Genomic DNA, 22,325 nt, shown 5'->3' with positions numbered 1-22,325 from the left:
CGCGACTGCCTGAAAGGCACTCCATGCATTGGTCGACTCCTCCCACCGTATGCGAGGAATGAAAAAAAAAGTTGGAGCCGGATGTTTAATTCGATTTAAATTAAAAAAATCGGCCGCACAGGGTAATAATTGGAAGTTTCTAGGAATGGTCGGAACGTATAGATCGAGTTGCCGCGGCAAAAAGATGAGCTCAGATTCCTCTACAGTGCACCTTTAACACTCAACGTTACATATACCAGGCGTCATACCTAAAGGTGACCAAGATTTTAAGAAATACGCAGGTTTCTAGCAGTGTGAACGTATTAGGAGACGCATGACCAAGTCTGCAGCGTTTTTTTAGTTCTCTGAAATGATATTATTAGTAAAACCTAGAATTAAGGTATTGGCATATTCTGAAAAATAAAATTCGTAGCTCTAAGCTTAGCACCTAGGCACAATAATCAACGACAGGTTTCATAGCGTTGATTTGGCCACGTGGAATCTAGATCATCAGTCGTAAGAGAAAGCCTAGCCGTGCTAATGCGAAGCAGCAAAATCTTTTCTGGCCACGTGTCGCCAAGGTTGGCAGGTGGCAAATTAAAATGCAAGTGAATATAACTGAATTAACTCTCATTATTTCAAATAATTAAATAAAGCTAAACAAATTATTCCGCGAAGTAAAGGTCATAATTCCGATTTTGTAGATTCCACGGTAGATTGCAGGGCTAGAAACGTAGCCAGGGAGGGGGGGTTTTTGTGTCAGAACAGCCCCCGAATTTTTCTCAGTGCTGCATCCCCCCTTCCACCCTACTTTCTGCCTTTTTTTCGCCCATGCTATTTATATTCCGCGTCGATATATTAAAATGTAAAACCGGAAATAAGGAATGTAGCTTTGTAGACAAAAATGGTTCCTGTGTAGAAACCAGATGGCGCCACTAAGCTGAAGTTATACTTGCACCCCAGTTTCCATGAGCTCAACTGAAACTACGGGTGTCATAGTGTTCATTCAGCGCACGTAAGCGTTGGGACTTAGACAGCTAACAACGCCCCCGGATCAGCAACTAAGCTACCTGAAAGTGCTTTTGTCCTTTTGCTCAACATTTAGATCCCCATAAGACTCACAGCCGCCTCGCTAAAAGCTTCACTTTGTAGGTTTTGACTTCTACGGTGCCGTTCCCTTGCAGTTTTCAAATACACCTTCGATCTCGTGCATACGGTGTGTGTGTTTGTGCGGGGGGGGGGGGGGGGGGGGCTTGATGACAAGGACCTAAGTTGAAACTGGAAAATTTTATGAAAAAGGGTTGGTGCGCACTTAATATTCAGCAGGATTCTGAGTCCACAAACTGTCATTTCGCATCTTTCCATCGACCGCTGGCGGCTTCGGCTGATGGTGCAGCCTGAAGGCAGGCAGAGTGACTCCTTTCCTACTGTTTTGTGCATTAGAATGCGGAGGTGAACGGAAGATTTTAAGTGATGCTCAGCTTACAGAGGAACGCCCAGAAGTTTCATGTATCGTCATGACCATATTTTAATAACGCTCTTTTTCCACGCCCGATGTTTCGCGCTTAATTTCAAACACTGGCCATTATTTTCGTGTTTCAGTAATTCTTCAGGATTTTTCTGGTATATTTGTGTTCCGTATTATTTGTTCTCGAAAAGATTGATGTACATACCTTGTCACGGCTCCATAATAGGAAGCGGAAGTTATTGCAGAAATGTAACAGTTCTTCGCCATCACACGACGTATGACAGTCTTTTTAGTTGTAGGCAGAGTTCACCCAATTAAAAACACTTTTTCACGTCTGCCCACATTTTAATCCATTGCATTGTCCTCAAATGATCTTAAATTCTCGGGAAAATAGAAGTGCTTTCTTTAAAGGTGCTCTGAAACACGTTGCGAGGAGAGCACATCAACTCGCTCAATCACTGGGTTGTGTTGTCATGAAAACATGAATCAAGTAATACATAGCTTGCACCGACGTCACATCCGGTGGCCGTTGGTTGCGAGTCGGCCATTTTCCCGAACCACCGCTAGACCGCCATTAGCTTTTCGCTGCCTATGTTAGCTCGCAACGTGTCGATTCTCGTCCATCCGTAGATTCGCTATGGTTTTGTGTGCCGCCCTTGGCTGCTACGACCGTAGCGACAGTTCCAGGTGAAAGAAGATGCCATTTAACACGAACTTCATCTGCATTCGTAAGATAATCGTAGGCATGCAAGTGCGAGCGCTCCAAGACTGAGTACGAATCTGCGCGAGCTGTCGCTGGCTCGCATTAAGCGCAACGATTAGGAACCCGTCAACCCAAATTTACTTGTGTGCGGCGTGCACTTTGTGACAAGTAAGAGGCTTGTGTCGTCCACTAAATGTTTACGAAAACGTGGGAAGCAATGACTACACTCTTGAATGTTGCTGTTTTGATTGACGCCATCCAATTTGTCTGACAACACAAACCCAGACTGGGTCCCGTGTCGCTGCATCTTAGCTACAGCACTAGGCAAGCCGGCTCGGATCGCCACGACCGCAGCGAGCAATGACGGCAGAGAAAGCGGCGTGCCGAGGCCGAGCTTTTCGTCTCGTTGCTTGCGCATCGAAGACTGGCTTCTCACTCACCTGCTGTAGAAATCACTGTGTGCCTTCATTGATTCGAAGGCTTTCATTTCTTCCAACTTCACAAAGCTGGAAAGAGCACACGATATCCCCCGTGGGCCACTTCAAGGAACACATCAACGCCCATCGTCGCGTCGACTCCCGGTCGCAGCCTGTACGGATCTGTATCGTCGCAAATTTTCACTTTGTCTGCGTAGCGCACGCGAGCCGATCGAATAAATTCAGACCAGTAGTAGCCTGCACTGAATGGTTCATTCCTCTGTGGAGTAGGCATCGCGCACGAAAGATAAGAAAATAATCCAAAATGTCCGAGGAGTGGCCAGGCATCGCAGGGCGGACGGGCGGAGACGGCCGAATGGTTCGGCAGCATGGCCGGAAGCGCTTGATGGGGGCGGAAGTGACGACACGTGCAACCTTTGTATACGCCTCCACACGCAGCACAGAACCCCAAATCACGCGGGAAAGTTGGTGAGCCCTTTCCGGCCACTTTTCATGCTCGCACCGCCGCTCGCACCTGAGTATACGAGTTCAGAGATGGCTATTGGTTAGATTCTTTCTGAAGTCAGGCAGCAATCATGGCCGTGGCCAATAAGCCGTGCACCTCGGGCGGGTCAGGAAGCTCCGCCCCCGAAAGTAGGGCCGGCGGAGGAGAGCCGACCTTCCAGCATGCGCCGTGGCCAATAAGCCGCGTAGGCGAGTCAGGAAGCTGCGCCCCGGAAATAGACCCAGCGGGGGAGAGCCGACCTTCCAGACTTAAATAAAACTTATGACTGGTGTCAATTGTGGAAAGTGGAATTAAACATATCTAAATGCAAATGCATGCGCGTAATCCGTAACCAGGAAACGAGCCCAGATTATTTTATTAACGACACTCAGCTGAATCCAGTCTCGTCTTACAAGTATCTTGGCGTTAATGTTTGTTGTAACCTTTCTTGGAAAGCTCATATCAGGTTCATTACTTCAAAGGCTAACCGCATGCTAGGGTACGTCCGCAGGAATTTTTCATCCTCTCCACCTTCATTGAAAATGCTACTGTATACTACACTCATTCGTCCGCAACTAGAGTACGCATGTTCAATTTGGGATCCTGACACCATCATATTAACAAATGAACTTGAGGCCGTGCAGAATCGAAGCGTCCGTTTCATCGTTGAAAACTACCATCGCACTGCCAGTGTAACAAAAATGAAATCTAATCTTAAACTCCCCTTACTCTCCACTCGCCGTAAGCTTTCACGCATTTGCCTCTTCCATAAAATTTACTATCACAATCCTTGCCTGAAAGCCATCTGTGTAAAGGCACCATCTTTCATCTCGCCTCGCATAGACCACAATCAAAAAGTAGCTGTTCCACACTGCCGCACAGTGACCTGCTCTAATTCCTTCCTCCCTAAAACATGTCGTGACTGGAATAATCTTTCACCCACAGCCACCTGTGTTAGCGACACTGCGCGTTTTAAAAGCAAATTACTCGCACTATTAGAATCAGACCAATTGTGATATGTTGTTTACTCATATATAGACTACATAAGGTTTCTTTTTTGTAATCTTTTTAGTTATTTCTTTTTACTCCTGTACTTTTGTTCTCAATGTTCTCGTCCTCTATCTCTAGGATCTTTCAATATTGTTCGTATATATATAGCCCTGTTTTTGATCTATGTACTATTTTCTTCACTGTCCCACCCCCTCTGTAATGCGAAAGCCCTGAGGGTAAAATAAATGAAATGAAATGAAATGCGCCGTGGCCAATAAGCCGCGTAGGCGAGTCAGGAAGCTCCGCCCCCGAAAGTAGGGCCGGCGGAGGAGAGCCGACCTTCCAGCATGCGCCGTGGCCAATAAGCCGCGTAGGCGAGTCAGGAAGCTGCGCCCCGGAAATAGACCCAGCGGGGGAGAGCCGACCTTCCAGCATGCGCCGTGGCCAATAAGCCGCGTAGGCGAGTCAGGAAGCTCCGCCCCCGCAAGTAGGGCCGGCGGAGGAGAGCCGACCTTCCAGCATGCGCCGTGGCCAATAAGCCGCGTAGGCGAGTCAGGAAGCTGCGCCCCGGAAATAGACCCAGCGGGGGAGAGCCGACCTTCCAGCATGCGCCGTGGCCAATAAGCCGCGTAGGCGAGTCAGGAAGCTCCGCCCCGGAAGTAGGGCCAGCGGAGGAGAGCCGACCTTCCAGCATGCGCCGTGGCCAATAAGCCGCGTAGGCGAGTCAGGAAGCTCCGCCCCCGGAAGTAGGACCAGCGGGGGAGAGCCGACCTTCTAGCATGCAAAAAGTGACGAGAGAAGAGGAAAACGTGCGAAGACGCTGAGATTCAAATTTTGACTACTGATAACTCAGCTTCTACTTAAAGGGATACTGAGACGGTTTTTGAATCAGCCAATTTTGTAGGATTTTGAAGTAGTGTCATTGCTGATCACGTCTGTGAAATTATTTTCTCAATTTTGTCTAAAACCGTGCCGCAATCACAAATTGAAAGGCGATGTTTAAATCTCCCGCGCCCCGTGCGAGCTCAGGAGAGGAGAACAGCGGAGAGGGAAACCTCGTCCATGTCGGCCAACGTGACGTCACGTTGACTAGCCGGGGATACTTCAGCGCACCCGAGCGAGCTTTCAGCGCGCGTTGTTTCTCGTGCTGCATGCGTTGTTCCTCGAACTGCGCGCGTTGTGACGTATACAAAGCGTGTCAGCCGACCTTGAGTATCATGTTCAACACGAGGTACTACTCTGCATTCGTGTCCACGAACAACCACGGCCGCGACTGTGTCGTCTTCCACTGTTTTCCGCCATAAGCTCACAGCGCAAGCGCTCGCTGCTGTGACCAAGAATTCAAGCCGACCAAAGCAAGCGTACTCTGCTCGAAGCACTTTCGTAAAGGCCGGAATACATGGAGCGTTTTTACCGCGGCGAGTCGTCGATTTTCGCCCGATGGCGCACATTTGACGCCCGGCGTCGAGAAAAACGCCCGCCGCCGCCGATCAGGACCGGCTAGATTTTGACGCGCGGCGTCCGGTGAGACCAGAAGCGGCGGCTGAAGCGAGCCAATAGCAGCGCAGAAAGCCCGCTCTTCCGGTCCTCTGCCTGCCGCCGCCAACATGGCCGCCATGGCCGTCGAGCTGCGCCGTGTTTTTGGCACGGAAATGTTTTTGTCGTGAAAATAAACGCTTCATCAGACTTGAAATGTCGCTTTTTTTGGAGAACACGGCCGAATCTTGGATCGGAATGCCTGCGCTCCCTCCCTGAAGCGAATGTGTCGAAGACAACCGCAGCCGCTGGTGTCCGCGGCTGAGCGGCCGTCCAAAGGTACGCGACGGCATGCATTCGAGCACGCAAATCTTTATAGATACTTCAGCGCGCGTGCTAGAATTAGTACAATGGTGTCGGAGTGAAACTTTCCTGATTTTAACAGAATGGTCAGCGTCACTGTTGTCACAGACCTCCTTGCACAGTGGTGTTTGCCACTTGCTGATCACATTTGCTTTCGCGTCGAGGGATACGCGGCGGCGCGCCGCCGCTTCAACGCTCCATGTGTCTCCAGCCGGGCGTCGCGCCGCCGCGACGTTTTCTGCCGCGCGAATGTCGTCGAAAAAAACGTCGCATGTATCCCGGCCTTAACTGCGGCTACATGCAGGGCTTGTCCCTAATGTGATCTTTGGAGATTTATGTCGAAAAGGCGCGGCTGAATCATGCCACAGTTCCTTCGATTTTCTCGCGCATGAGAGGCGTGTCACCATTCCGAAGAAGCGCTTCTTCTGTAAGTGGAAACGTGTTCACTTAGCCCCTGCAGAAACCTTATATAGGCTCAAGCACATGTCGCTCTCCTCAGCTTAGGTGATGGTCAGACCACCTGAGGCGTGCTCAGTAAGGCTCGGTTAGTGATTTTATACTCGGTTCGACGTGTCCAAGCAATCAAGCAAAGCAAAGCACAATAAAGCAAAGCACAGTAAAGCAAAGCAAGCATCGTAGCTCTTCTAATGCGGCATCTCGTTTAATCGTAGCTAAGCGATTGAAATGAAAGCGTTCGACGTTCTGATTTCGTATGCAAATTTCGGAGAGAAATGAATGCCAATTAAGTTTTTGCAAAAAAACACCATGTTTCGCAACCTATTCGGTACCTTCATCAAGCTGTGGCAGCGGGCGAGTTCCATCTAGCTTGGCTTTTAAACACACATATAGTTGGCCACCACTTCACTGAACCTAAACTGCAAATCTAGGAAGGGCGAACGTTTCCGAGGAAGTGGATAATATTTTCTGGCATCTGCTGAACGCGCCACGAGTGAAGCAGCAGTGTTGTGTGCGTATTTGGCTTGGTTTCGAGCGCACAGTGATTGCGTCGCTATCCTGTGGTCGCATGCCTCGCAGTGCTTGGCCACTGCGCTTCGCTCATTTCGACATCAATTTTGTGCTTCTTCATCGTTTCCTTCAAATACTTTCCTGCCCCAACCTGCAACGCCGGGTACTGAGAACAGGATTTTTTCTACACAGCGCTTTGGGCCTTTTCTTTAGGATGACGCTCTTTCGGGCGAGCGAGGAAGCGTCCGGTGGAGGTAATTGACTTGAGTATTGTTCGCACCATAGTTCGCACCCCTTTCTTTCGAGAATACGAGCTGAGGTTGTACTGGCACCTTTTACGCATGATCTGCATACGCGTCTTGCACGCTGGCGTATGCTTGTGCTAGGCGTAGAATTTTTTGCTTGTGTCGTTTTTTGTTTCAAGTGAGACGTGGAATGAACAAACTGTAGTGTACTTTTCTTTGGATGTAGTAAAAAAAATAGTCAGAATATTCGCTTTTACAACACCACCGAAAGCTGCGATCTGCACTCAACGCAGCGCCGGATCCGCATCGGCAGCTTCTCCAGTCCTCAAAGTGTCGTCACGACCTCTCTTGACCAATCACGGGCGGCGGCGCGCCGCACGGTGTGCCCCGCGGCGCAGGCCGCATATTTCTGCTAAAGAAGGCAATTCGCGCTTGTTTTTGCCTTATTTGGATGCGATATTCCAGTATACAGCATGAAAAACTATGGGACGACGCTGCCAGCCTGATTTTCAAAAAAAGTGCTTCAGTCACCCTTTAAGCACATTTACAAAATTCTTCCCTGACAATATTAGTGAACAAGCGTGCTTTGCATCCAAGGAATACAGCAACGTTGTTAGAGCCCCTTTCGGAGCCCCTTTAAAGGGCCTTTGACAAATGTCCTTCTTTCACCTTTACGTACTTCGTTCTTGTAGAGGAGGAGCTTTTGTGCTTTTGTATATCATGTGAAAATATTGTAAATAGCAGCAATTTTTCGTCCGAGTGTTTTTTTTTTGTGAGAAAGTAAATGTTCTTTACGAATAAAGTCCTCAGAGTATTGTGTGCGCTCGACTGTTTATGCAGGTGTCACAGTGAACGAAACAACTAACCCTTCGGCCTTATTAAAGCAGAAGACTGACTAAGATAATGTATGAGCGCAGGCTCCCTTTGTTTTTTTCCCCCTCGGTGGTGTTTAGCACTTCCGAAAAATATTTCTGGCTACGCTACTGAAGGGCTATATGGAGAAATGAAAGCGTTAACCGTTTTCACTGTAAAAAAAACAGCATAGCCACAGCGACCGCTCAAAACAGGGACTTCACCTGCCGCCTTAGTGGCTCAGTGGTTATGGCGCTCGGCTGCTTACCCGACAGACGCATTTTCGATCCCGACCGCGGGGGTCGAATTTCGATAGCGGCGGAATGCTGGAGGCCCGTGTGCTCTGTGATGTCAGTGCACGCTAAGGAACCCCATGTGGTCGAAAATTCCACAGCCCTTCATTACGGCGTCCTCATAGCCCCCGTTGCATTGGGACGTTAAAGCTTCCATGATCCATAAGGACTTGACATGTTTTCTTCCTGGTCCCTGTCACTGGGCAGTTTTTTTAAACAATATTAGTAACCACTAATTACGTAACTCTTCAAAGCTACAAAGAAAAAGCAAGGCTGGCTCCATCAACCGATGTGCGCTGACGGCATCTTACTTGCCCAAAAAATTGACAGAAAGAAACGAGCGGGATGGCCTCCGTCTTGTTTTAGCCATTATTATTCGTTGCGTCCATGTTCACTCTTTGCTGCGCTCAGGTTTCTACCGGGTCATCGAATGCATGAATACCGTTGGCACGAAGATCCACGCCTGTCTTCAAGACTTCAAGGGTACTCTGCAAAGGGCCTTGGGCAAGGCTCCCGCGAAGGAGGTCATCCCCTACAACTGCTGGTGAGCAAAGGCTGTTTTTTTTTTGCGGTTTCGCGACGTGAGTATGGTTAATCGTTTGAAAGGCGCATCCCCCGCCTTTGATATATAGAGTTTAGGTCTGATATGCAGACTTGCATTTACTATCCGCAGTGTTAAGCTGACCGTTACTCGAAGCGGCTGCCTACCACGTCGTGCTAGCCCTTATAAAAATGGTCTATAGACAGTCTATAGACTTCTTATTGACTCTATTGACTTCCTATAGATATTGATTTCTGTCTATTCATAGCCTATAGGCTGTTTATAGACAAAAGTCTACTAAAAGTGCATGGCCATAAATCTATAGATTGTCTGTAGACTCTCTCTGTCATTTGTATTGCCTATAGACTGTTCTCAAGGATTTGTCTATAGACAGTCTATAGACTGTGTAAAACTTTTTTTGCAAGGGAGGGCTTATTTCCTGCGCTTATTACGCCTAACGTTGTCCGTGGGAAGCGTTAATATGTGTATATGTACTGATCAGTTAGGTGCTGTCATATCTGTCTATCATAAACACGCTGGTGTTTGGCGTACCCCCTTCCCCCCCCCCCCCCCCCCCCCTCATATAGCGTGTGGGACTAGCTGTTCTGGCTGCCCTCGACTTTGCATGGCAAGTTCAGCCGGAATGAATTAAGACGAGTGAAATGGGAATGGTCACTCTACACACGAAACAAAAAGAGTAAAAAGGTAGCAAGCTGTCCTCTACCGTATATAGAAGGGAGAACGCTACAGGAAAGCTTACTCTCTTTTAATTTCAATATAGGCGTACTCGTGTTTCAGGTGCAGGTTTCGCCAGTGGCACAGAAGAGAATGGGTCCTGGTCAGAGGTTCACTGAGCAACAGAAATTTTTCAGCAGATGCGAGATATAGAGAAAGCGGGAATCACCCATGCTAACACTTGGAAAGTTGTGCAATACACTGCAACACGAGCAAAGCAATGCCTGGACGTGGCTAGAATTAAGGCACAGAGAGGTCTTAAAGAACAGTGTGCTGACAGACGAGAGAAAGAACAATTTTGTTCAATGGGCACTGCGACAGTCTGTCGACCACAGGGCAACGAAAGTGGGCATGCCGAAGGCTTGCACGTGCTCCCTCAGTAGTTGTGGCTGGTCGGGTAGCGTTAGCGCGGTAGCGCTTTGTTCAAAGCAAAAGAAACCATGGTACGGGCTGGTCTTCGGAGCTAAATGTCCTTCCGTGCTCGCACACCAACTTGCGCACTACTTAAGCTCTGCCAACCTTCTGTCGGGACGCGCGTTGCAATGGGTCGGTCGAGGAGATACCTTTGAGAAGGTTTTAGTAGTTTCTTCTAAGACCGGGCGCCGCCGCTTCCGAATGAGGTGGAGAGGACTTAATACGAGCGAATGCACGCGCTCTACGCCGGTCACCGATTTATTTCAGTGAAAAAGCGCTGCTGCTTTCCCTCTCACCTGAGGAATCTGGCGTGAGAGTGAATTGAAGCCTCGAACAGCTCGCCTAGGCAAGGAAATGATTAAGGCGCAAGCAACAGGGGCGAGATAAGGATTGGCGAGTGCGATAAACATCTGGTAATAGTGGTGTACATCACTCGAGAGCCAGAAGTAGCGTGGATACCGAGGTGCGAGGGCGAAAGACACTGCGCCCATCGGCAGTTAATGTCCGGTGGCGCCCGTGTCAGCGATAATGTGAATCGTGAGCCACGGCCACGCCGAGGTTCCTTTGCGGCTGACGCTCTAAGGTCCTTTCCTGCTTTCGGATGTGTGCATCTTCGCTCCCGAAAACAGCACGCCCGCCCGCTTTGCCAGCCCTTGTTTAGCGCGCTTCCGGTTCTCAGTCCCCGTGCTCTCTGGGCCGAGCCTCGGGATCCCAGCGAGGAAGGATGCCAGACGTCAGAAAGTACCGAGAGGCGTTTCGGCATGCTCGCTTCGCCCAGCAGCAAAACGACCAACATTACGGTTAGTCGTTTATCGCAAACGCTCTGACGAGTCCGGGGCGGCCTGCCAATCAAAGGCGAATGCATTATTGAAGTCGAAAGGTTATTGACAGATAAGAACAGGAGGAGGAATAAGAGGAAAAGCAGGGAGGTTGACCGGAAGAATAATCGGTTTGCTACCCTACACTGGGGGAAGGGGGTGAGGGGATAAAAAAAATGAAAGAGAAAGCAGAGAGAAAATTGAATTCGCATGAAAGTTGTGGGGTTTAAATGGGGGAGATAAACACCTTCTCCCCGTTTAAGCGCGGCTGACCCAGTTCAAAGCCGCGCGGACCCCACCCCATGGTCGCGAACGCTGCCGAGCGCTCGCCGACCACGGCGGGCCTTGCTCTACGGGAACAAAGGAACGACACACTGGCTGACACAAACAAGGCATTTATTGCTGCAACAACAAAACGCCAGCTAACAACAAAATACACTGAGGAATCGAGGATGTCCGACTCACCAGCACGGTTACGAGCGAACGTTCGCCCACGGTAGGGCAGAGGGAATAACTCCGAGGCCGGACGGGACGAGCTGAGGGGAACACGTTTCCACACGAGGTCGCCCGCCGACGAAGAGCGAAGCTGCGAGCGAAGCGTCCGCTCGCTTTCCGGTCCCAGGGAGAAGAGACCCCGTCGCTCCCCGCGAGCGCGCAGCAAAACGTCATCCGTGGCGCTGGTGTCGCTGCGACGCGAGCGCCCTCCCCTGTTAGTTAAATTAACCAAACTGAAAAGAGTGCGTTTCGGACGAGCTAACTACAGTAGGGGGTGCAATGCGAGAAAGTGAACGCAGGGGACGAAGGCGTCCCCACAAAGTTGGCATTCCTGAAGTCAGAGCCTATCATGCAGGCCTGAAGTCCGCAACAAGCCGAGCAGTGCCTTTGAGGCCTTCACCGCCGACGATCGCCGCGGCCAGTGGCCGAGAATTTTCATTTCCGTCAGTGGGCGTGGATCTAGACGCTCCAGCGCACGGCTGAGAGACTGCCTTTCGACGCTGTAGGCAGGGCAGACACAAAGAATGCGGGATATAGTCTCGTTATACCCGCAGATGGCACATGCAGGGCTACCAGCCATACCGATTAAGAAAACGCAATGGTTGGTGAAAGCTACATCAAGCAACAGGCGACACAGTAAAGTTTCTTCACGTCGTGGTAGGCCGGATGGAAGCCGGAGCTTCAGATCTGGGTCCAAGGATTTTAAACGTGAATTGGAAAATTGGCTGGAATTCCACGCGCAATCTTGATGTCCCGTGTAAGTGCGCGAAGCCTTTCCGCTGCGTCTGATCTCGAAAGCGGGATCGACACAAAATCTCCGTCCTGGTGAGCAGTTCGGGCGACCTAACCCGCGCGGTAGCGCGGTGATTAACTGCTATGCCGCTGTGCCCCGGTAGCCATTGGTACAGATGAGAACAAATTACATAAAGAATATACAGCAAGAGGTCCCATTGTAGAGAAGGATGGGCGGGATTTCTCATTCTAATATCAGTAAGATTCTAATCAGCGGATGCAACAACTAACCAGTAGGTGCAACGCAGGGAAAACCTTTCACAAGATTTACAATGTAAAGAAGTGAAATATTGCAGAAAATATGACACAAAGCAGCACACAAATGATAGAAGTGTATAGAGTGAAATACCGCAGGCTATAAGTGGATAGAAAAGCAAGCATTATGGTATGGAACACAATATTGCAGAAAATGACGAAAAATTTCCCACGTTAACCGGCAAAAGGATATGCCTCCTTATCTGACGAGAGTTTAGTCATTTGGATGCAGTAAATTGAAAAAGCACCAAAAGAATATTTCGAAAAATCTTTCATCATAAAAGAATTCAGGTATAATCCCCCCTACTTACGCACGTTGCTCACATCAGATTGTCTGATCATGTTTCGAATTTTTTCTATGCAGTCCTGGTACTTTCTGCGGCTCACCCGGGCGAATTTTCTTTCGCTTCGCGCCAGCTTTTTAAACGTCGCAGATTTTTGGGACACTCGCACGCGGGATTTGTAATTTGTTTACTTGTGGCGTTAGTAGAAATGGTGGATGAATTATTCGCCCTTAACAACGCTACCTACCTAAAAGAACAAACGCCGTGAGAACAAAGGAAGCAAAAGTGTGCCATAAGGGCGTTTCACTTTTAATACAAATCCATGAGGCAGGTGTTCTGGAAATCAGAGATTTGCCTAAAGTGATGACTGTACACAACCACGCTGTGTAGCTTGTGAGCAGACCGCTATTACATGCATGCTGAGACTGAAATGGGCAGGCTGTTACGCACTTAGGGATAAACGGGGAGCTTGTGGGAACGCCACGCTTATTGCGCATGCGCCTTTACCGCCGATTCTCTCCGGTTATTGGCGGCAGCATTTTTCGAAGCGCGCCGATCGCGCGCTCCCAGCTTGTTTTTAAGTGTGCAAAACCATGTACATAAGAGTAGGGCTGCATACATCTGTTAATTTTTAAGGCGGAAGCCTTTAATGCCTCATCATTGTAAACAGGAGTTGTCGACAGAAATGTCACGCTTTTCAATTAGTCAAAATGCTCGTGACGTCACAGTGCGCGAGTTTCTAATGGGGCCAATTGTACTTTGGCTAGTAACCATGCAACCAATTAAAGGGATCGTATAGTGATGCTCCAACTAAGTGGAATTGAGTTTACTTAATTGCTTAATTAACAAATTAGCCTAATTAAGATAGAGAAGAATCAAGAGGTAAGAAGAAAGGGGAAAAGAGAAGAAAGACGCGCGCCGCAGCAACAACCGCGTCCGCGGAAGCAGCTGACGCTGCTGAAAAAAACAAATAAGCGACCGAGGCCGCGCTCGCTCTATCACCACCCACTTCCCCACCCAGTTCGACATTGCCCGTTTCGACGTTCCTCGTTTCGTATACATTGTGTCGAACATCCTAGATAGTTCCAACAGTTGACAGTTGAATGACAGGACACGATGGATACAACTGCAATAATTAAATATCAAATAGCCTAATTAACATTTCTAGTCAGACCACATAAATAAATAAAACCGATTACGAAATTGGTCGAGTTGGGGAACCGAACCAGGGTCTCCGGAGGGCGACACGAGCACGCTAGCCACTCCGCCCTGCCAGCTGAATGGTTTGGAATGAACAAAGGTGCGTCTAAATAATACGGCGTCTTCGTTCACTCCCAACTTTCCCCTTCCCTTACGGCGAGGTTCAGGTGTCCACCGAGATATGCGAGAGAAATACATTTCCTTTCCTCAAAAATAAATTTACCGTCAAGCAAGGCGTAGAGCCAAATGGGCGATGGCGTTCTGTGGACTCCCTGGCAGCGTTGCAAGACGCTGTCGCGTTCCACTCTTACAGGCGAAGTTTAACATCTTAACCACACATAAGTGACACAAGCAGACAGCCAATGGACGCGTCATTCGCTGGCAGCATTTGAATCACCATTCACAACCACATTCGTGGCAGAATGCTGTACTCAGGCTTTCGCCTTGCACCACTTTAGTCGCCAAAGTGTCTCCTAACTTTTTTTGTGTTATTTCTCTGAAGACTGTTAACACAAATGCCTACAATGATCACTGAAAAGAATTAAACAAAAATCCAGAAACCGCTATATTCTACAAAATGACTATTCATGCACCGTATTTCATTTCACATTGTCAGTAATACTTATTTCAGCGATGCATGTGTAAAGATTAAATGAAAATAAATATGAAATCAAGGGTACATCCTTGGAGCGCGCCTTAAACGAGATACAGACATGAAGGGGAAATGCACAGGTGTTATTTTAACACAACTTTCTTGGCGTTAAGAGAGATTAACTTTTTAACATTTAGTTAAAATACCGAAATGCAAGAGAGGTTGGTTGGTTGGTAACAACTTTATTCATAGTCCTGCAGAGCTTGCTAGAAAAGAATTCGGTTCTGTTATCGTCCTCGGAAAGTAAGAATTAAGTAACTGCCCCAAGAACATGGAACCAAGAGATTAATGGTACGTAGACGTATACAAGAACTAGCACACATGTAACAATCTTCAGCCTGTATTCGTAATAGAGTTAGATCGTTTCACTCTAGGGATCAGTTTGCAATCTGATAGCATCAACGAGTGGTACAAACAGCACTACTAAACTGACCGAAATGGAAAATGAATCAATTTCAGAAAAAGTACCAAAAACCTCTCGTGGATTGTATTCATAGTGATCAACGAACTGTTGGATTGCTCGGCTTCGCAGTTATAACCAAGATTGCCAGCTGATGGAGTCCCCTGTTATTTTTCGTTTTGCCCCCGCACTGCTTATGGAGACGTGGTGGACTGCGTCGGCAAGGCCCTGCTGCCGTGTGAAGGTGTCGGCGCAAAGGAGTACTTGCTGGGTTTGATGGACAAGGTGATGGGGAAGACACTGAAACTGGTGTGCAGCGATCACCCCAAGGGATCGGCAGCCTGCAGGGCATTGCCCAAACTTGTCCCTCTGGGTCCCAGGGACCGCAAGGTGGACAACTACGTCGAGCTCCTCATCAAATCAGCCGCCACGATTGAGTCGTAGCGGACATCTTGAATCCCACCTGTATCCGCGAAACGCGCTCTGCGCAGTAAATTCTTCCTCTGGTTTACTGTAAGTGACGATGTGTCACTCATGCAGACTTGCTGTATCTTGACAAGGTATGCATATGAACTATTCAAGATGTCTGTTCTTATACCGTATCAATCCCGACATGGTGTAACCGCTTCTAATCGTTTCATAATGGTTGGCTGTGAATGTGGCAGACCAGAAGCGACGTTTTTAATGGCAAAGGTATGAAAAAAAATAAACTGCGCAAGAAGGCCGTGTTCAAGGAAGATGACGGGGAAGACCCAAAGTCGTAACTGCTTTTATTCCGTAACAAACACGTATTTGTACCATGAAATCATCAACAGCCCATCGTTGATGCGATGAGCAGACGCCCGCTTTTCTTGGTGTACAAGATAGTCAACAACTCACTTGCACAATGGTATCTTTCCTTTTTCGAAGTGCTGACTCGAAAGACGCGGGTTCGATCCGAGCCACGGGGGTCGAATTTTGACGGAGGCAAAATTCTAGAGGCCCATGTACTGTGCGACGTCAGTGCACGTTAAAGAACCCAGGTGTTCGAAATTTACCCGCGTTTGTTCCCTCACCCACTCTGCCCGCTTCCGGTCGCTTAACGTTACACCTATCATTTTTCTTTCCATAGCTAGCAGCGTTGTCCTTCACTTAAGCTCAACCCATTTTGTTAGCCTCTACGTTTATGCCCCGTAGGTGAGTACTGGTAAGATACAGCTGTTGTATACTTTTCTCTTGCGGGATATTGGTAAACTGCCATTCAATCATCTGAGATAACCTGCCATATGCGCTCCACCCCATTCTTATTCTTCTAGTTATTTCCCTGCCTTGATCAGGATCAGGGGCCACTGCCTGCCCTAATAGGCAATTCACCACTTCCAGCACCTCGCTGCCAACTGTGAACTGCTGTTCCCTTGAGAGTTTATGAATGACGCACGGGGTATGAATGTGATGCATGAATGGAATAATGAGTCATTACAATACGCTGTAGTTTCAATAAAGTTTTGGACTTTTGCTTTTCTGCTCCTTCAGAAGTGCGTGTGCCCGCAGTTCCAGTAGAGGCAGTTTCACCTGACGTCATCGTCAGCCTTGTTCATAGTCGCTACTGCAGACGCCGCAGTACATCCGCAGTAGTTCTCGGAAGGTATTGCGCGCCTCGCGATAAATAACTTTTGCCTGGCTTGCAGGAGAATTATTCAGTGGGTGTACCCGTAACCTGCGTGCATCAGAGAAGAGTAGATATCGCAAAAAGTTTCTACCATGCGGAAGCACCGATCCGCACGAGTACGCAGACTTCGACATGATGCTAGACGTGCGACTACTTCTTCATGTTGTATTCACTGATATCAAAGACTACCAGAGCAGGGTGCAGGCTTTGTGACCACTTGAGAATTTAAAACTTACAAGTCCATGGAAGCGCACAAGTTTCGGACGAGCGAGCAGGCAAAAGAGCAATGTGTGGGGTTGTTTGCCGACGTCCGACGCTTTATCGTGGGAAGGGTATCTAGCACCGGAGCCGTCGCGCAGCTGGCTTAAAAATCGGCATTTTCATTTACTTGTAAGAGGAAGCTTACAATTCAAACAAGCGCTATCACTATGCTTCATATTCCGCATCGTATGCATTTGGAAGAGTGCACGTCAGCGATCAGAGCGGCAAAACGTACTCTAGCAACCTGGCGCTCGTGTTGTTAGCGTGTGACAGTCGTTTTTTGTGATTGTTTAACGCGCTCAAATAAAGCAGCTTAAGTGCTTCATTATTGTGAACGGAGCAGCATCAGTACATCTGCACCAAGTTGAATGCTTTGCAACACTGCAATAATGCATTGTTGCAGTGGGGCACATTTAGCTACTGAGGCGTTGCTTCATGAGCTTTTTCATTACGTCTCCAGTATTGGTTTCCTCACTGGTTGGGAGGTTAGAATTGAAGAAAAAGTCCACTGAAGCAGCCTTCTCGTCGGCAGGCCTTTTCGATACTAACAGCTGAGCACAAATCAGTTCACCGTTGCTGTCACACTACAGCCGTCAAACCGCAGCACTGTATTACCGGCGTAAACAACTGCAAACTTCCCCAGCGCATATAGTTCGAGCAATGAAAATGAATGCGGGCACGTTTAGGAATGTATAGCCATGCGACGAATCACTTTCGATAGCGCCTTAGTGCCAATAGGGAACGGTGAACTTGAGACTGCGAGAGAGCGTGAGAAAAACGGCCACCAACGTGGCAAGCTAGCCGCGATGACTTTGGCGGGGACTAGGAGGGCGTCCACAGGGCAATGCCCTACAGATACTGAGCAGAAGCCAGCAGCTCGGCATTGGTGCGGCCATGTGCTTTTATTCAGGGTGAAATATAACCGGGGAGTTGAATGTCGCCAAGCGACACATGGGCAAGTAAAGCAGCAATGTGGGCTAGTTGGTTGCACATTTAAGGGGAATAACGCGCTACACACAAACAAAAACGACAACTGAAACGACTGACACAGGACAAACACGCTATCTGTCATTTCAGTTGTCGTTTTTGTTCGTGTGTAGCACGTTATTGTCCTCAAACCACACATGGGCTTTGAGGGACATTACAGTGGACGCTCTGGAGTGGTTTAGGAAACGTGCTCTTTTATATGTAATGACGTGTCAAACTTCTCATACACCAGAAATTAATTTTCTACGTGTTCCGAGCGGGGCTCGAAATCACTGAAGGGCTAGCACGTAGCTTTTTCGGCTGCCCTCTTACCCACTCCACCACCGGCGCCATTATTGTTCTGTTGCCTATTTAGAGAAACGTACAAAAGAGAAACACACCAGATAAAAAAAAATATCCACCGTAATAAAACGGCCACAATAAAACCTCATCGGAAACTTAAGTTCATCGAGTTGTGACATCTCGAATGCCTCCCTTTGGTGCCTTACATGCATCGCGAATGCGTGGGAAATTTTCAATGAAATGTTCGTGCAAGTACATTCACACGAGCTTGGCACGCTGCCATTCTCGTCTTTTAAACACTGCGCAAGACTTTGACCATAAAAAGATCGCACGGCATGTCGTCTGATTTATTTATCGGCAAAAAGTACAGTCCACATGTTGTTATGTGGAGTCATTTCTTTTTTAGGGGGGCTCGTAGTGAAGGGTGGCAGTTAAACACCGGGTCCCAGCAGTCAGCAGAAATGCGCCAGTATCTTTGATTACTTACAGTAAGCAGCCCTGGATTGAATGTAGAACCACTGAAAATGAATCAGGGTGAAGGCTGTGCTTTTAACTGGTAGTTGGAAACATGAACAAAGTCTCTGCACTTGGCACCAGTAATGCTGCGAATGGTTGTTGGGAATGAATAATTCGAGAGGCAGTGATAAGCGTTTTCGAAGCCTGGAATGTGAACGGGTTTCGTGCCACAGGAAAACAAGTGTTCGACTGCCCGACAACTGCAGCAGTAAAAGGCCGCACACTATCGCGGGATGGTGTGTGTGGGGGGGATCTCTTGTCTAATGGCGCTTTCCTATCGGCGATCCGGTGCAGCTCTCGGAATATGCGGAGGAGCAAGATATCCATCGGGTTACAATCAGAACAGAGGATCTGAATTAAAGTGGCCCATTAAAACACGTCCTTCGGTTTCGCTGGGCAAGAACGCTTGCTCCTGATCGGCGATTAGAGCACGCCATGTAAGACTAAAAAAATGCGACCCTCCAAGTCAGGCGTTCCAGAGCATCCGCGTATCATTAGAGAGTAAGCTATTTTTATTGTAAGATATTTATTGTTTTACGTTTAATACCTGAGCGCCGTGTTTTCGGGCCTTTTGTTTTTTGTCCCTTTCGTCTTGTGCTGTCACAACAGCACCTAGTTAAAGCCAGCTCGCCATATGTATAGAAGTGCGACGCATCGCGTTGCTGGCGCTGTGTTAAAGATCGGTGGCGCGATACAAGTGCTTGTTTTTGGGGACACGTCAGCTGTTAGCGGCAGAGATATCGCTGCCACCTTAAACGTCAAAGCCCGTGAGGGTCACGATTCCTAGGATTAAACGATAGAGTTATTTGCGCGCGGGTCCGGGAACGCTCAAATAGCGGAGATATCACGTGGTAGTTTTCTCTTATCGCGGGCTATCTCTTTACGCTGGTAAAGTATGGGTACGTAGACGTACTATCGGGCACAAGTCTCTCCAGGACACGTCAGCTGCGATCAACGCCCGTGTTTCAGTTATTTCCTTATGTCTCGGAAACACGATTGTGGAGGTGAAATTTCGGCGGCGTGCTGTAGCTCATGGTAGCGAAGCCAGTTGACCGCTGAAAAACGTTTAGCTATTTGAGCCGATATCGCTTTTTACGCGTATCGTTTACTTCTGTTCCCTATAGTACCTTGTTGCGAACACTCCAGGCGGCTGTTTCATAGTGTGATCTTTTAATTTTTTATTGGTACTTTGTGCTTGAAGACAAGGCTTCAAAAGTTGTGGGCATCTACCAATACCTAGTGCCAGTGATCTAATTAGGTGGCACTTCGCCCACATATCGCGGGTTCGGCCAGAGCAAGCTGAGGGCACTACCAGTGTTTGGTGCGCGCCTGCGCTCTCGCTCCAAAGGAAGGAAGGCGCAGTTATTTGAGAGCACAAGTGTTTATTACACAGAAAGCTGCATTACATAACACTGCACTGATCTCCAGACGTCGGTGCAACCCATAGTCCCGCAGCAGCACCGAAAGCGTGCCCGCGGAGCCGCGCGCGCAAAGCAAGGACTACATACGCACGTGACGGCACAGCTAAGAGCGATCGCATGCCGCGCGGCCAACGAAAGGGTTAAATCACACGCAGCGCAACACGAGGAAGGATGGGGTATACGCGGAGTACATCTTGACGACGCAGGTCGCACATCGATGGCTCATCGCGCGTCGTCACCGGCAATGGCCGGCGATGACGGAGAACCAGCCAAATCAGGCCCTCCCGAATCCGGAGCTCGTCGGCGCCGCACAGGAGGGCTACAAGACTCCGGAGGTTCGGGCCTGGACTCAAGCATACATACTAGATGCGCACAGTAAAGCACCCGCGCTCTTGGGCCCCCGACAAAGGCCGAGGCACCCGGGAGCCAAACTCTACGCACCTTTCTGCTGCCCGAGTCGGTGGCGATCTCCCCGTTCATTTCCCGCTCGGGGCCTCTCGCCGAACAACGCCCCCAACTGTCACTCGGAGTGACCCATTGGGGACGCGAGGTCGAAGCGGGAAGAACGGAAGGGAGGGTGATTTACTGCGGTTCTCGAAAGAACTTCCCTTGCAAGGAAGGACAAACAGCGCGGCTGTCCGCATTCCGCTCGCGAACACCCCACGGGGGGTCTCTCTAACGAACGAAACGGCAGAAGCGGGCGCACACTCGGGTAGCCCAAGAAGCTCAGTCCCCACATCCCCCTCTTCTTATATGCCCCCGTCCATCTGAAAACAGAGCGACGGTTATTAAACAAAGCGCAAAACTGTCAGCGCTAGCATAAATGAGCTACCAGCCTTTCGCCATACCTCCAGCCCTTAAACACACCCACACAACAAGATTACTGAGAATTCTAACTACAAAACATCACACATGCGACACTACGCAATAAGTGCACACAAGTATTCGCGCCATAGAAAATTACAAATGCGGTCAGTCGAACATCACATAATCAATGCACTCTGTATATATATCAATCATAGCTATACATGTTTACATAAGCTAAAATCTGGCATATATATACGTGCGTCTATGCTGTCACAATGAATCAGAACGTGCGCGATGGGGCGCCAGAAAACTTTCGACACAATTAGCCGCCGGAGCCGATATCTCCGACGGAATCGGTCAGTCCCGATGAACGGCAACCGATATGCACCGGAAGCCGCTCACCCCGACGTCGTCGCGGCGCGATGGCGGTGCTCTCCAGGCAGCTGATGCTCTGAAGACGGTGTCTCAGCTGTGGTACGGTGTGAACAGCCCCGCGCAGGTTGCCTCTGAAGTTCCGCTGCTTCGGCATTGGCACATACCACCGAGCCTGGGGCTCGCGCACACGCACTCAAGGAATTAGAAGCGGCGACAGGCGTCCGAAAACGAAAGCATAAACATGCGAAGTCCATGGCCCTTGTACACTGCAAGGCTCCTGACGGGCAATAATGCCACTGAACAAGAAAAAGTATTTACAAACAAACACAATTTCCACCACCCCAGCGGGCGAGCGCCCTACGACGCTACAATGGTCCGGGGTAAAGAGGATTGCGAGCAAGTTAGACACTGACTGCGAGCACACACACATTCGGAAACGTCGCTAACAAGCATACCCCTCAGCGGCTTCTCGGCATGCTCTTTTTTTTTTTACTTTCTCTTCCCCCATCTGGGCCCCGTTCGACGGATTCGTGTGCGGGTCACCCCGGCACCTCTAGAAACACTTGGCCAGCGAGAGGCGCAAACGGCAGCAGCTCGGCGGCGACCAGGCACAGTGGAAAGGAGGAGGGCAGCGGCCCACGCACGGAGGAAAAGAAAGCTTTTCACCCCCCCAGCAAAAGCCCCTCCCGGCTCTTCCGGGAGAAAAAAGCAACCCCGCAGACGACCCTTCGTGCCACAATGAGACAAAGAAGGCCCTCTTCCGAAGTGAACGAAAATGCGATTGCTTATCTGCAATACTACACTGCACATATGCGAGAAAACAAAGCACTTCAAAGCTCATATTATACATTCGGGAAACATTTAGCACAAAAATACACTTTGAAACATTCATAGCACTGCACAGAAACGAAACATGCATTCTTCCACTCACATATCGGGCTGAAGGCTCAGCGAAGTAGATAGCTCTGGGAACGCCGCGGAATGGCCTCGCCACGGCGAAGGCTGGTAAAAGTCCGAGCTCAGCTCTCAACCGAAAATGTCTGATATCAAGCACGGGACAAAACACAAAGTGAATGTCGTCTGAGGAGGCACCGAAGAGACAACCGAAAGCGGTCGTATGCTTCGGTCGTGCCCGCTTGCCGAAACGTGAAATCAATGGACCTCAGCATCACCTATCTCACTCACA

General features: G+C 49.0%; 1 protein-coding gene across 1 annotated transcript in view; it reads left to right on the top strand.

The window, feature by feature from the left end:
- The window catches only part of LOC149327543 (uncharacterized), a 31,440-nt gene extending 16,081 nt beyond the window's left edge, over positions 1–15,359 (top strand). Inside the window, exons 4-5 of the mRNA XM_089563864.1 lie at positions 8,668–8,800; positions 15,034–15,359. Coding sequence (XP_089419990.1) covers positions 8,668–8,800; positions 15,034–15,286 — 386 coding nt within the window. The 3' untranslated portion in view covers positions 15,287–15,359. The remainder of the gene's footprint in view (positions 1–8,667; positions 8,801–15,033) is intronic.
- Positions 15,360–22,325: the final 6,966 nt, after the last annotated feature.

This window comes from Amblyomma mixtum, chromosome 10 (assembly GCF_055824585.1).
Source record: "Amblyomma mixtum isolate Tamu chromosome 10, ASM5582458v1, whole genome shotgun sequence".
NCBI lineage: Eukaryota > Metazoa > Arthropoda > Arachnida > Ixodida > Ixodidae > Amblyomma > Amblyomma mixtum.
This window is presented reverse-complemented; position numbering and strand designations above follow the sequence as displayed.